The sequence below is a fragment of the Oncorhynchus tshawytscha genome, linkage group LG16 (assembly GCF_018296145.1).
Source record: "Oncorhynchus tshawytscha isolate Ot180627B linkage group LG16, Otsh_v2.0, whole genome shotgun sequence".
NCBI classification, from domain to species: Eukaryota; Metazoa; Chordata; class Actinopteri; order Salmoniformes; family Salmonidae; genus Oncorhynchus; species Oncorhynchus tshawytscha.
This window is the reverse complement of record NC_056444.1, coordinates 29,002,900-29,018,928: the sequence shown is the minus strand read 5'-3', so window position 1 is coordinate 29,018,928 and position 16,029 is coordinate 29,002,900. Positions and strand designations below refer to the sequence as shown.

General features: G+C 39.2%; 1 protein-coding gene across 2 annotated transcripts; it reads right to left on the bottom strand.

Moving 5' to 3' along the window:
- Positions 1-6,675: 6,675 nt before the first annotated feature.
- Positions 6,676-15,847, bottom strand: LOC112253165 (eukaryotic translation initiation factor 4E-binding protein 2-like). 2 transcript variants are annotated; one of them, XR_002953948.2, is made up of 4 exons: positions 15,504-15,847; positions 9,675-9,860; positions 8,911-9,043; positions 6,676-8,824 (listed from the first exon to the last, which is right to left on the bottom strand). XR_002953948.2 is itself a non-coding variant. In XM_024425154.2 (3 exons), exons 1-3 carry the CDS (start codon positions 15,640-15,642, stop codon positions 8,793-8,795), a joined length of 357 nt encoding a protein of 118 aa, XP_024280922.1. In that variant the 5' UTR covers positions 15,643-15,845; the 3' UTR covers positions 6,676-8,792. The 2 variants fall into 2 exon arrangements, 1 of the variants encoding a protein (XP_024280922.1); XM_024425154.2 differs by lacking the exon at positions 8,911-9,043 and having other exon boundaries at positions 15,504-15,845.
- Between the last annotated feature and the right edge of the window lie 182 nt (positions 15,848-16,029).

Genomic DNA, 16,029 nt, shown 5'->3' with positions numbered 1-16,029 from the left:
GCCTTATAGCTTTTATAAAACGGTTGACAACATATTAAAATAAAAATTGTTATGATATGGGGGAAGGTTAGTGTTAGGACATAGAAAAACACACTATCCAGGTCACACTTCCACACTCCATTCCCCCAGGGGGCAGCAGCAACCTTGTCCAAATGTTGAGCGTGGTTGATAAGCACATCAGGTGCTGCCAATTAGGGTGATTGTCAGTCATGAGGATGCTGGGTTGATTTGGTGGCCATGAGGCCATTTGTTAGTTTTTCTGTCTTTAGTTTGAGCATACCTTTTTGTATTTTTCCTTTTTGTACATATTTACGTTTCGTCCCCATCTGAACAAATAATAATCTGCTTGGACTGGGCGAGCACGAGGTCAAGAGAGACAGAGAGGGCACTGAACCAAGGAAAGAATGCTGTCTCCCTGGGCAAATGTACATCCAACACGGTCTTCAAACGCTAATTTCTCTCATAAATGCACACATTCATTCAGGTGACATGTAGCTAGGCCTAGCCATAGAGTGCAACAATATATTAAGGCTAGTTATGGGTTTCGTAACACAATGAATAACATACGAGAAGCTTTTGTGTAAAATAACTGAGTTAAACATGAAGGAAGATAATGTTTCAGACATGATTAGACTGATTCCCTGTGGAAAGCAGACCTGTGTTCAAATATTGTTTGAAATCTTTTAAACACCTTTAGCATTTACTCTAAATCTGCCTTGGGTCCCAGATGGGCAGAGTTTGCACTTTTATAACTATTTTATCAGGCCCATTGAGCCAGGCTAGCTCAATCAAGCCCAGATAAAGTATTTCAAAAATATTTCAAATAGTATCCGAACCCAGATCTGTTTCAGACGTGATTAAGTCCCTGTAAAGAATATTAGTGTGAGGAGAAGTGCTTCTTCTAAGTGTTTTATTATCCACTGATGGGTAATGAGATTTATCACAAAAGCAATTAGTGGAGCCATGCTGACTGGAGAAGGAGCCAATGAGTATCTCTCAAAAACAGGCAAATGCACTTGTCTTTCCAGTGCGTACACATACTGTAGAAGAGGAGTGTCAAACATATGGCCCATGTAGGGAGGCGAACTCAGTATACTTTAAAATGACTAAAACCAAGTGGAAACCGTGTGTCCAGCTTGTTTCTTGACGTGCTAGCTGGAACCAGAGAGGAAGAGGTGAAGCGAGACGCTGGGTATACGCCCCAAATCTGTCAACGTTAAGCTCATTAAAAGTGAAGCTAGTGAGGAATTTTTGTATTGGGGGCAATGAGCGCCGAATTTAGTCAAGATGAAAATGAATTGCTATTTTGATACGTGGCTAATAGAAGTTTCGTAATGCTTAGGTTGTTACAAGTGTACTGATATACACTGAGTATACAAAACATTAAGAACACCTACTCTTTCCATGACATATACTGACCAGGTGAATCCACGTGAAAGCTATGATCCCTTATTTATGTCACTTGTTAAATCCACTTCAATCAGTGTAGATGAAGGGGAAGAGACAGGTTAAAGAAGGATTTTTAAGCCTTGACAGAATTGAGACATATAATGAGTATGTGTGCCATTCAGAGGGTGAATAAGCATGACAAAATATTTAAGTACCACCTCTCTGTCTCACCATTGAATGGTGTATGGTAGTAGGTGCCAGGCGCAAAGGTTTGTATCAAGAACTGCAACACTGCTGGGATTTTCACGCTCAACAGTTTTCCGTGTGTATAAAGAATGATCCACCACCCAAAGGTCATCCAACCAACTTGGCACAACAGTGGGAAGCAATGGCGTCAACATGGGCCAGCATCCCTGTGGAAAACTTGTGGAGTCCATGCCACAACAAATTGAGGCTGTTCTAAGGGCAAAAAGGGAGTGCAATTTAATATTAGGAAGGTATTATTAATGTTTGGTATACTCAATTTATAAGTGTGATGCCTGTGACTTTTGAGTTTAAAAATATATATATCTGAGTTGTCCCTGTTGAAATTCGAGACGGTCTATGCATATTCATGAGGCTAGCATAGCATCTCCCTCTCCATGGAATAGAAGTGGTTTACGTCAACACCCCTCATTGAATATTCAAAAAAGTATTTCAATAACGAGATGTATCCACCAATCCAAAGAGAGGAATAGGCTGGAGCTTAACAGCCCACTGTTTCCTAGTTCCGACTAGCACGTGAACGCGGCAATAATCACCGAAATAAAAGCTAGATGGTTAGGGAGAATTGAAAATTCCAAAAACAGGGCCTCCCGAGTGGCGCAGCAGTCTAAAGCACTGTCGAGGCACCAACACAGCCTCGGGCTCGATTCTGCAAGCTGGCTTCGGTCGTCAGTTGGACAGTGTTTCCTCCGACACATTGGTGCAGCTGGCTTCCTGGTTAAGCGAGCAGTGTGTCAAGAAGCAGTGCGGCTTGGCAGGGTCATGTTTCGGAGGATGCATGGCTCTTGACCTTTGCCTCTCTAAAGGAGAGTTGCAGTGATGAGAAAAGATCATAACTGCCAATTGGGGACAAAAAAATAAATAATAAAAATATATATATCAGAAAACGATGGATAGAGGACTATTTTTGGCAAATTTTGTTGCCAAGGATATATAACCAATTTTCAGTGCGGCCCTCCAGACCTTGTGAAGACCAAAGGCAGCACATGGTGCAAAGTTAGTTTGACACCCCTGCTGTAGGTATTGTAAAGCAGGAGAATGTGCCAACACAAAAATGCGCTGCTACTAATAGAGTATCTCGTTGACAGACATAAAATGACTGGTATTATTAACTGGTAAGATAATACCAGTTATCTTACTTGCCAGTTATCAACCGGGTAGTTTGGGTCCTGGATGCTGATTGGATGAAACAGCATTCCAGTCATGTCTATATCAGACAATATACCATGGTATGAAGCAAAACTTATTGTTTACAATTCAATTTAAGTTGGTAACCAGTTTATAATGGCAATAAAGCACCTCAGGGGTTTGTGATATATGCCCAATATACCACTGCTAAAGACTGTATCCAGGCACTCTGTTTTGCGTTTTGCATAAGAACAGCCCTTATACTGCATCCATAACCAATTGGGAAGTTGGTAATTACCCATTTTGAAGTAAATACCAGTTGGCTGCATTCACATGCTTTGAACTTTTTGAGAAACGGCAATTGGCTAATGGTCAACAAGCTGCGTCGTCAACCATAAACTAAAAGTACAGCTCTTATGCTTGTAAACAAATTATAGTGTTCAAAAACCATACTATTGATTACTTTTTATAAATATATATTTTTCGTTACATTTAACTTCAGAACATTCAGATAATTTCGTTAGTAGGTGATGTCAGAGGTCAGCATTTGAGAGAAATCTGAGATTAATTTCCCACTTGTAATTAAGTGTTGGAGGGGCATGCAGATGGATTTTTCCAGTCATATATGGTAAATACCACTTTCCCAATTGGTTATAAATGCAGCATTAGGCATGGTATATTGGTCAATATACTACACCCCCTTGGGCCCAATTGCATAATTGTAGTGTCTGTCAACAGACTGTGGGATGTGACAACTTTGTTCCGGTGCACAGATTTGGTCTTCACTAATCAGTTGGAAAAATCCAAATGATGCAAGTGTTCACATCTTTAGACTGGTCAGACCCTTCAGGAGGGCGGTCACGCAAGCTAGCAAGGCAGAGGTCTTGGGTTTGATCTTCAGTGTGAGCCAAATCAGGAGGAAGTGGTACTTGCTAAGCAAGCAGCATGAGGTCCTTTATAGTTGTGCAGTGACCCGGATCTACAGTTGTGCATAGCTAGCTTTACGTGTGGGGCTGACTGGTAAGACGCCTTAGGAGGGCGGTCACGTGTGCTAGCGAGGCAGAGGTCTGGGGTTTGAGCCTTGTGTGAGCCGAATCAGGAGGAAGAGGTACTCGCGAAAGGCGTCTGCACATGTAGCCGATGTGAAATGGCTAGCTAGTTAGCGGTGGTGCGCGCTAGTGGCGTTTCAATCGGTGACGTCACTTGCTCTGAGACCTTTAAGTAGTGGTTCCCCTTGCTCAGCAAGGGCCGCGGCTTTTGTGAAGTGATGGGTGGCTGTTGACGTGTACAAAGCGTCCCTGGTTCGCGCCCAGGTCGGGGCGAGGGTACGGACGTAAAGTCTATACTGTTACACATACATACAGTAGGTTCAGGTTTGCGCCTATCTGAACTCAGCTAGGTGAAGTGAATATCTGTGCACGCATACTCCCTTAAAATACCTTCGCTTGAAAAACGGCAATGTTATTTATTGTTTGTCCCTCTTGAGACGCCACATAGCCAGTACACTTCCTCAAAATAAAAATAACTCAAGAAATCTGTAATTAATTTAGCCATTTTTGACTTTGGCTAAATGAACACGAAAACAAACAAAAACGTCACAAAAGGGCGTCATAATATATGCGCAAATTGTTTCCACTGGGAAGCACATGTTAAACTTAAGCAAGAAGCCTGACGTCCTTTACACATGCACACAGCCACATAAAACAGACACATGCACGCACACACCTCATCATTTGGATCTGCTGTACTTCAAACATTTGACATTGCACACCACCTGGTGATCAAAAAAATATCCTACACCAGGGCTCTTCAATAACCAACCCTTGGGCAGAGTAAGAGAAACCCATAGCCTCATGTTGTCATAGCAGGCCTCTATAACCAGTCAAGGGCCAGGGTTAAAAAGGGATGTTGTGTTGCATGACTGTTAGTACAAATATTATAGAATCAGGAACATGTGACAGGAGAATGTTCTGGAATAGAGAGAAGATTCCCTCTAACTGTGATCAACAAAAAAAGAAGACTCTTCGATGTGTGCAGTCCATCCAAGCGTGACATTAAACACACTTGGGAAAATAGATTGCAGTATACGTGGATTCTCTTTTCTTTTTATTGAACATACTGCGTACACATTCACCTCCAGCACCTGCTCGAACTTTGCAAAGATATATATACTGTACCCCCTTGGATTTCTTCACATTTTTTTGTTACAAAGTGGGATTCCAATGGATTTAATTGTCATTTTTTGTCAACAATCTACTCAATACTCTGTCAACGTGGAAGAAAAATTTATATATGTTTTTAAAGATGGAATAAAAATGAGAACTCAAATATAGTCGTTGAATAAGTATTCAGACCATTTGTTTAGGCAAGCCTAAATTAGTTCAGGAGTAAAATTTGGCTTAGCAAATCACATAATAAGTTACATGGACTCAGTCTGTGTGAAATAATAGGGGTTGACATGATTTTTGAATGACTACTACTCTGTCCCCACACATACTGTACATCTGTAAGGTCCCTCAGTCAAGTATTGAATTTCAAGCACAGATTGAACTACAAAGACAAGGGAGCTTTTTGAAAGCCTCATAAAGAAGGGCAGTGATTGGTAGATGGGAAACAATAACAAATCAGACATTGAATATCTCTTTAAGCATGGCCGTGGATTATGTATTAAATCACCCACACACAAAGATACAGTCGTCCTTCAGAACTGAGCTGCAGGACAGGAATGAAACACTCAGGGATGTTACCATGAGGCCATTGGTCATTTTAAAACAGTTATAAAGTTCAATGGCTGTGATCGGAGAAAACTGAGGATGGACCAACAACATCGCAGTGACTCCACGATAATGACTTAAATTACAGAGTGAAAAGAACACAAATATACCAAAACATGCATCTTGTATGCAACAAGGCACTAAATTATTACTGGGAAGAAGAAAAAAACACAGCAAAGGAATAAACTTTTTGGCATAAATACAAAGCCTTATGTTTGGGGCAAATCTAACACAACACATCACTGAGTAACTGCCTCTTCATTTTCAAGCATGGTGGTGGATGCATCATGGTATGGGTATGCTTGACATCGGTAAATACTGGGGAGTTTTTCCAGGACAAAAAGAAACAGGATGGAACTAAGCACAGGCAAAATCCTAGAGGAAAACATGCTTCAGGTTGCTTTACACCAGACACTGGGAGAGGAATTCACCTTTCAGCAGGACAATAACCTACAACTCAAGGCCAAATCTACACTGAAGTTGCTTACCAAGAACACAGTGAATGTTCCTGAGTGGCCAAATTACAGTTTTGACTTAAATCTGCTTGAAAATCTATAGCAAGGATCCAAAATTGCTGTCTAGACATGATCCCCAACATCTTGACAGTGCTTGAAAAATTATGAAAATAAATAAATGGGCTAATATTGCACAATCCAGGTGTGGAAAGCTCTTAGACTTACTCAAGATGAATCACAGCTTTAATCACTGCCAAAGGAGTTTAACATGTATTGACTCAGGGAGGTGTATGCCACAACACATTTTTTTGTTATTTAATTTATCAATATTAAATATATATATACATAATTCTTCCACTTTTACATTAGAGTAGTTTGTGTAGATTGTTGACAAACATATAATTTAAACAATTTTAATCCTACTTTATAACACAAGAAAATGTACATAAGTTCAAGAGATCTAAATACTCTTGCAAGGCACTGTATTTATGGGATAAAGCAGAAGAGACATTGTTGGACAGTCATGTACATTGGACAATAAATTAATCTTCCTTTGTTATCATTGTGATTTCAACCATGTACAACCACGTGTGATTTCAACCATGTAAAACCACATGTGATTTCAACCATGCAACTGTTTGAAGACAAAATAGAGAACAACAGCATAATCTTCAAGGAACTTTATTGATCTTGCTGTAACAGTGTCCAATGGCATTGGCATTTCTCTGAAAATAAAGTTATTTCAAATCGGAACAGAAGTTAGGTTTCTTGTTTCAAATCTTTTTTTACGAAAAAAATACAATGTAAAAAGCCCTCCATGTAGAACCAAACAGGCCTCAAGCTGGTTTCCCATAAAACAATTGCTAAGGGCCTACTTCAAAACAAAGAGTTACAATCCTAATCCAACAGAAACATGTGCAATTCAATTGCTCTGTATGTTTAACACAAACATTTTCCACATTAATAGACAGGAATTTTATAATTTCTCAGAAAGCCAAATAACAGTTTCTCTCCTTCAATCAAATCCAATGATTGCATTTAATATATAATCATTTAAAAATATATATAATCTGAATAACAGTGGACCTAGAGATGGAATGAAAATGTGGTTTAATTGCTGACAGTTTTAGTTATGGTAACAGTATGATCATCCAAAACAATAATGGCCATGATCTGAATAACAAAACAAAAAAAACGGTTTAAAAAAAAATATTTTCAAGTGCTAAATACAAACATAAAAGTCTGTTTAAAATAGAACTATTTTCTGGTTGAGGGTCATTTGAATCAGTAGACAAGGAACTCCATTTTAGTAGCAACCTTTTATCTTGGTATGTAATGTGTAAGGCATGGGGTAGAGACACTTAGCACAGTAGACTGAAAGAAGAAGAGATTAAGGTAAAAAAGACGGTGGAAGTGTAGTCTATTACCTAAACGAGGGATGTCTGTAATACAGTATCAATGTCTGATGAAAAAATGGTCTCAGCTCTTCCTTTCATGTCCATTTGGTATTTGACATTGAAAAAAGTTCAATGTCAAGATAGAAGTAATGTATGTAATAAAATGCATAGAAAAATTATTGGAAACGATTCACGTTTTTAAACTTTTTCCTGTCTCATTTTCTAATAAATCTGTGTTTATGTAGTTCATTCAAATACAGCAAATATCAGACTGTTTAAACCTAACTATTGTCTTGTAATCTTGTACTACTAACTAGTAATGTATCAATTAATTTGCTCCTTCCATTTGCAAATCTATCAAATCATCACCACAAACCAAAAGCCCAATCTTCATAAAATCCTTTACCAGAAAGAACCAAAACACAACATAAAGTCAGACTTTTATTGGTGATGGATAATTCAAGGCTTGGAATGACGATGAAATTCTCAGCTAATCTGAAGAAAAAACTAATCTGTCACATCGTCCATATTAATTTAATTGTTGGTAACCTAACGGACTATAAAACAGGCAGCTATGAGACCTTGGAGCATATTCAGTCATTTAAAAAAGAAATGAAAATGTAAACCAAACTATTTGTTTATATCAATCCTTCTGACTGAAGATTCTAAGGCCGGTATTTTGCTCTACAAAGTAGTAGAAGTAGTACATGTTGCACAGTTTCCTGGGCCCCATTATAAAAAGTCTGAAGTGGTAAAGAAGGCTGTGTTTACAGTGTGCTCTGGTAGTACAGACATACAGAATGGACATCTTAGATTACTGCATTGACTTGGGCGTCTACATTTAGTTAATGGGTAAGAATATCTCTGGTTACCTTGGTTTCAGACCCTTTCTCTTGCTGTGTGGCTGAAGTACATACAAATATGCCAGTTGTAACCCTGAGACCTGTTCGAATAGACCAGCAGTCTCCCACTAGGTCTCAGGGTTGGCCATAGCCTGGTAGCCCAGTTGGTTTGTACTGTAGCCAACGCCTCTGTGTATGGCTTGACAACGATAGAAGAGTTGGCTACAGTACATGAAGACTGCATTCCAATATCCCACTACTATACCACTTAGGGGAAAACATGTCAAATACATTGCTTCATTCTAAGTGGTATCCTAGCATGGACATTGAAACAGAGCAACCGTATTATATGGTATAGTTTATCCGCATGGTTTACATACATCACACCCAGCAACGGCGAGACAGAGAGCTAAAGAAGATGGCTGCCATGATTGACGTGAGGGCTCACAAAAATTGGTTTCTACAAGCCAAGCCACTGGTGCACAGCACAGGTACAAGGTTAGTTCCTTCTTCTGTTGTTCCGTTGAGGTTCCTCAGGGGTGGTTAGATGTCCATCTCGAACTGAGCGTCCTCACCTTTAAACACAAGAACACAAATAAAATGTGACCAACAGTGTACTCTAAAGCATTGTACTCTATACTAAGATGGAAGCTAGACCTACTTAGGCTTTTATACAGCTAGCCAGCCACATTCCAGCTCAGGCTTCATCCATGTTATGAAGGTGGATATTGATCACGCAGTTGGCACTACCTCCAGCAGGCTTGTAACTGCCCGTACATGTTGCACATGGCTAGCTGAACAACAAAATATTAATTGAGAAAATGCTGGACCATCAATCCATGGGCGAGTCAGTGACACATTTTAATCAACATGACAGAAGATTATCTTGCAAATTCAGGAGGCTATGGTGTGGAATAGGCTGGAAGAAGTGCTGTCCTTCTATTACGTATCGTTAATGTTGTCTTTCTTTAATTACGTATCGTTAATGTTGTCTTTCTTTTATTACGTATCGTTAATGTTGTCTTTCTTTAATTACGTATCATTAATGTTGTCTTTCTTTTATTACGTATCATTAATGCCGTCATTGGTGTGCTTATCAATGTACCTTTTCCCCCCTCTCCGATCGATAACATAATTAAGTCATACCAAAGTTTGACCGTGTGTGAACTTTCAAATGCATCCTGTCATTACTAAATGTGAAATGTGATAGGTATTCTAATATTAAAATGACTAGTAGTAGCAGCACCATAGAGGTACATGTATGGACGGTTTTCTGAACAAATGAACCTAGTCCTGGACTAAAACGCACTTTCAATGGAGTTTCTTGGTTGCTTCTTTGTTCAAGACTAGGCTTAATCTGTGTCTGAGAAACCTGCCCGATATATATTCTAACAATACTTCTCCGTGTAATAGTAGCCTACTGACCGGTGGCTGTCTTGCCATGACTGTTATTGGGTTTGATGCGGTTGTTGACCTCGGTCCTCCCGTTCTCTGTGAGGACGTTGAGGCTGGTCACCCCGGGGATGATGGGCAGGTGAGCCGGGGGGGTCTGGGCGATGGGGGAGTTACGCCTGTCCAACAGGAACTTACGGTCGTAGATGATCCGGGTCCCTACGATGGAGGAGAGTGATTATTTAGTAACATCATTGACATATTAGTTCCAACCGTTGACTGAAAAGAAATAAGGTGACAACATATGTATTACAAACCTGCTTTAGAGAACTGGTACACCATGTGAATTGCCGATTAATTAGGGCCGATTTCAAGTTATCATAACAACCGGAAATTGGTATTTTTGGACACCGATTTGGCCGATTTTTAAAATTATTTTTTATTTTACACCTTTATTTCATCTTTATTTAACCAGGCAAGTCAGTTAAGAACACATTCTTATTTTCAATGACGGCCTAGGAACAGGGGGTTAACTGCCTCTTTCAGGGGCAGAACGACAGACTTTTACCTTGTCAGGTCGGGGGATTCAATCTTGCAACCTTACAGTTAACTAGTCCAACGCTCTAACCACCTGATTACATTGCACTCCACGAGGAGACTGCCTGTTACTCGAATGCAGTAAGCCAAGGTAAGTTGCTAGCTAGCATTAAGCTTATCTTATAAAAAACAATCAATCAATCATAATCACTATTTAACTACACATGGTTGATGATATTACTAGTTTATCTAGCGTGTCCTCCGTTGCATATAATCGATGCGGTGCGTATCATTGCTCCAATGTGTACCTAACCATAAACATCAATGCCTTTCTTAAAATCAATACACAGAAGTATATATTTTTAAACCTGCATATTTAGATAAAATAAATCCAGGTTAACAGGCAATATTAACCAGGTGAAATTGTGTCACTTCTCTTGCATTCATTGCACGCAGAGTCAGTGTATATGCAACAGTTTGGGCCGCCTAATTTGACAGAATTTAACGTAATTATGACATAACATTGAAGGTTGTGCAATGTAACAGGAATATTTAGACTTATGGATGCCACCCGTTAGATAAAATATGGAACGGTTCCGTATTTCACTGAAAGAATAAAACGGCTTGTTTTCGAGATGATAGTTTCCGGATTTGGCCATATTAATGACCTAAGCCTCGTATTTCTGTGTGTTATCATGTTATAACTAAGTCTATGATTTGATAGAGCAGTCCGACTGAGTGGTGGTAGGCAGCAGCAGGCTCGTAAGCATTCATTCAAACAGCACTTTCGTGCGTTTGCCAGCAAATCTTCGCAAGCACAGTGCTGTTTATGACTTCAAGCCTATCAACTCCCGAGATTAGGCTGGTGTAACCGATGTGAAATGGCTAGCTAGTTAGCGGGGTGCGCGCTAATAGTGTTTCAAACGTCACTCGCTCTGAGACTTGGAGTGGTTGTTTCCCTTGCTCTGCATGGGTAACGCTGCTTCGAGGGTTGCTGTTGTCGATGTGTTCCTGGTTCGAGCCCAGGTAGGAGCGAGGAGAAGGACGGAAGCTATACTGTTACACTGGCAATACTAAAGTGCCTATAAGAACATCCAATAGTCAAAGGTTAATGAAATACAAATGGTAGAGAGAGATATAGTCTTGTAAATCCTATAATAACTACAACCTAAAACTTCTTACCTGGGAATATTGAAGACTCATGTTAAAAGGAACCACCAGCTTTCATATGTTCTCATGTTCTGAGCAAGGAATTTAAACGTTAGCTTTCTTACATGGCACATATTGCACTTTTACTTTTACTTTGTTCTCCAACACTTTTGCATTATTTAAACCAAATTGAACATGTTTCATTATTTATTTGAGGCTAAATGGATTTCATTGACGTATTATATTAAGTTAAAATAAGTGTTCATTCAGTATTGTTGTAATTGTCATTATTACAAATACATTTTTATTTATTTATTATATATATATATATTTTTTTTAAATCGGCCGATTAACCGGTATCGGCCTTTTTTGGTCCTCCAATAATCTGTATTGGCGTTGAGAAATCATAATCGGTCGACCTCTAATATGTTGATTATATCACATCTATAACAGTCGTTGTTGTTTTCTTCAATTTACCGTCAATCAACATGCAATAGTGTAGCACTGTGTAGCAGTGCAAATACAGGCCAATCAAGGTCAAATTTCATTAATCTGTTTTCTTGTTTTGCACATTTCGTCCTGTCATCATTACAATGGTTGATGACAGTCACAGAACACAAATACACACATCTGTGAATAGAAAGGGCAAGAGCATAAACCGGTTTAGCTCTATATACATTTAAAGACCCATTTTAAACAAAAGATGACGTATGTTATGCTCAACACTGCCTTGGCATGGGTGCCTGACTGTCAAAGTGGTGGTGTACAATTATTATTTTACATTTTTCAGAATTTCCTGCAATTCTACACAGGGGGAATCTGTATTTATGAATAGAACACAACTATTCTACTTAAGTTCTACCACAATAAATGATATTTAACTCCAGTACTCAAATAAATTAAACCTTTTAAAAACACAATGCCAGATTTGTTTTTGTTGCAATATACAGTATCTATCTATACACCAACGGTGCACAACAATGCCTAATTTATCATAACCATTACAAATAACAAATCGTACTTGCTAAATTGCTCCATATATATACAGTACAAGTCAAGTTGGACACACCCTAGTCATTCCAGGGTTTTTCTTTATTTTTACTATTTTCTATGTTGTAGAATAATGGTGAAGACATCAAAACTATGAAAAAACACATGGAATAATCTAGTAAGCAAAAAAGTGTTAAACAAATCAAAATATATTTTATATTTGAGATTCTACAAAGTAGTCACACTTTACCTTGACAGCTTTGACTGAAACCCATTTAAAAAAAAAAATATCCCTCACGTATGGTCTTTTAAAAACCAAACATGAGAGACATTGTGGTTAAATCTGATTACCCACCAGAGAAAAGGGAAACTTGCTTGGACAAGATTTCGGAGGGTAATTACAAGTGTGGCCAATGTGCTCAACGCAGCCTCACTTATAAATGTAACTGATTTACCCAGCCCCGCACAGGACAATGATTTAACATCAAAGGCCTGATTATCTACATGTCCACCAATGTTATTTACATGTTGAAATGTCCTTGTGGTCTGTCTTACATACGGAAAACCCATAGAAGCCTTAAGACACAGATCACTGAGCGCCGCAGCAATATACGGGCAGGTGAGACAAACAATCCGGTTGTTGTTCATACAAGCTGGACATCTTATTAGTTCTCTGAGATACATTGGAAAAGAAATGGCAAAGATGTCACGCAGGGGCGGGGACATTGAGAGGAAACTTCTTCAAAGGGATTCTTTCTGGATCCACAAGCTTAGCACACCCTCCTCTTGGCCTTAACTAGGAGTTTGACTTGAAACCGTTTTTATAGTTTCAAAATGTCCAAATTATAGTTTTTATTTGATCCTAATTGAATATTGTATGTATATAACTGTAAATATTGATCCCATTCCTTGTGTATGATCATATATTTTAATACATTGAATGTTAATATTGTGAACAACTGTTATACATTTTTTACCTCCTGGAAGGGATGTCACTGAGTACAGCCCCTATTTATAGGACCTTTCACCTCCCACCTATATATGGATGCCTGATGAAGACCTAGGCTTTTGTAAGAACCTGGAAAGAGATTTCCAATGCCCTCCTTTTGTGATGAACATGATTTTGTTGGCTCTAATTCATGTTCAGTCACATGTTCCCCTCTTAATTTTGTCAAGATAAATGTCTTATTTCAGAAAGCAACTGCATCCTATATTCTATAATAATTTTACCAATACGTTATTGAGCTCATTTCTGGGGGTGGAAATATTATTTTTATTAGAGTTTTTTCCTTTTAAAAAGTCACCAGAACCAAGCTTTTCAGTACTTATACATATTTTGTTTTAACCACGAAGCAGACACAGTGCACTCACATATAGGGCTCAGCCATGGACTGTTACTTTTGTAACTGAATGAAAACATTTTAACAATGTGACTTAAGTGATTGATGTTGGGAAAATAGATGTCAAAAATGTAGAATGGTGTTAAATGCCTGTAAAGAGCTTGGGGGAGAAATTATTTCATAGATTTAATCATGTAACATTAGTCCTACTGATTATTTCTCAGTATCTACTTCCAAGCTACCAGATATGCAGTTTTCTACAAAGGTGCAACCTTTGGTAGGCTGATGGAAGGCTACTCTGGGTCAGTGGGAGATCTCAAGTGCATAGCCCTCAATTCTTCCTCAAAATCCACTGGATGAGAAAGCCAGACGTCCCTCACCTCTGACCTTCTCCTCCAATTGGTTTTGAGAAGGAGGCGAGAGAGCACGAGCAACCTCTACATTGCGGTTGAGCTAACGTAGGCTAATGTGATTAGCATGAGGTTGTAAGTAACACAAAAAGAAATCCCATGACATAGACATATCTGATATGGGCAGAAAGTTTAAATTCTTGTTAATCTAACTGCACTATCCAATTTACAGTAGCTATTACAGTGAAATAATACCATGCTATTGTTTGAGGAGAGTGCACAATTATGAACTTTAAAATGTATTAATAAACCAATTAGACACATTTTGGCAGCCTTGATGCAACATTTTGAACAGATGTGCAATGGTTCATTGAATCGGTCTACAACTTTGTACATACACTGCCATCTAGTGGACAAAATCTAAATTGCACCTGGGCTGGAATAATACATTATGGCCTTTCTCTTGCAAGTTTTTTTGTTTGTATTATCTTTTACCAGATCTAATGTGTTACATTTTCCTACATTAATTTCACATTTCCACAAACTTCAAAGTGTTTCCTTTCAAATGGTATCAAGAATATGCATATCCTTGCTTCAGGTCCTGAGCTACAGGCAGTTAAATTTGGGTATGTCATTTCAGACAAAAATTGAAAAAAAGGGTCCGATCCTTTTTAAGATTCTCCCAGAGGCTGTGATACAGCAAAGCCTAATCATACATGCCTGTGATCATTGTGATTCTTACAGGCAAAGTGAAATGACAACACCCGGAGTGCATCGGACATGAAACAATGATACAGCACAACCTAATAGATACAATATTTTATTTTGCAGGTGCCTTTTCGTTTTAAATATCAGTGGTGCAACTACTGCTTTCTAACTGCACTGAACCAAAACAGTGGCGCGCAGGAGGGAAGCAAATCTTTCCAGTAGGCAAAACCAGTAGGCGACGGGGGGAGCAAAATGCAATCTGTTAATTATTATATAATATATAAAATGGACATGTCCATTTTTAATAGACTAGCTCAAAACATGACTAATTATTGAAAATGACAAATGACACAATCGAGCTTAAATCGATAAATCAGAGGCGAATGGTGGGATGCGCTTTAGGAGGGTGGGCTCAATGTAATGGCAGGAATGCAGGTGCTTCTACACCTGCATTGCTTGCTGTTTGGGGTTTTAGGCTGGGTTTCTGTACAGCACTTTGATATATCAGCTGATGTAAGAAGGGCTATATAAATAAATTCGTTTTGAATGGAATATATGTTATATGTTTCGATACCGTTCCATTATCCATTCCAGCTATTACAATGAGCCCGTCCTCCTATAGCTCCCCCCACCAGCCTCCTCTACAATACATAATCTATTGCATTGTTATGTAGGCAGCCACCATGATTCAGAATCACTGCTGTTGAACACTAACCAATCACATTGCCACGGCAGGGGCGGGACAAACAAACAATAATATGCAATTTATACATTTGTGTTGGTTTTACCTCCCGGAGTGGTCGAAAATAAAGTGCCTCCTGGGGTGGTGCAATAGTCATGAGGTAGCTGCGTTGTATCGTTGATCAACACCGTCCTGGTCGGAATGACCCTGCTCTCGCTAAACTGACGACTGGTAGACGACGACATTTCACCCCCGGTTTAGTGAATGGTCAGACGGTGTTGTAATCTGTAGGTGGTTGATGCCTAACCCGACGGACGGTGTAACCCACGGCCTTTTGTCTTTCTCTGTTATCTCTTTCCAAGTCTTTCTTGTGGCTCCTCTCGTCCTCCCAGCCGTCAGCACAGCCCCACTCCCTCCGCCAGGCAGGAAGAACAACAACACAAGGAGACCGGATATGACGTCGTTGAAGAGTAGCCCCGCTGTCGCCTGGTGGAGCTATTATGCAATGACAAACGATAAAGAATAATCACAGTTTTCAAACAGAGGAAGAGGCAAAGCGAGATGGTTACTCCGAAATATGTCAAAAATATCTCAATGCGTTTCTGGGTTTAAGCAGACCTAAGCTTGTCGCC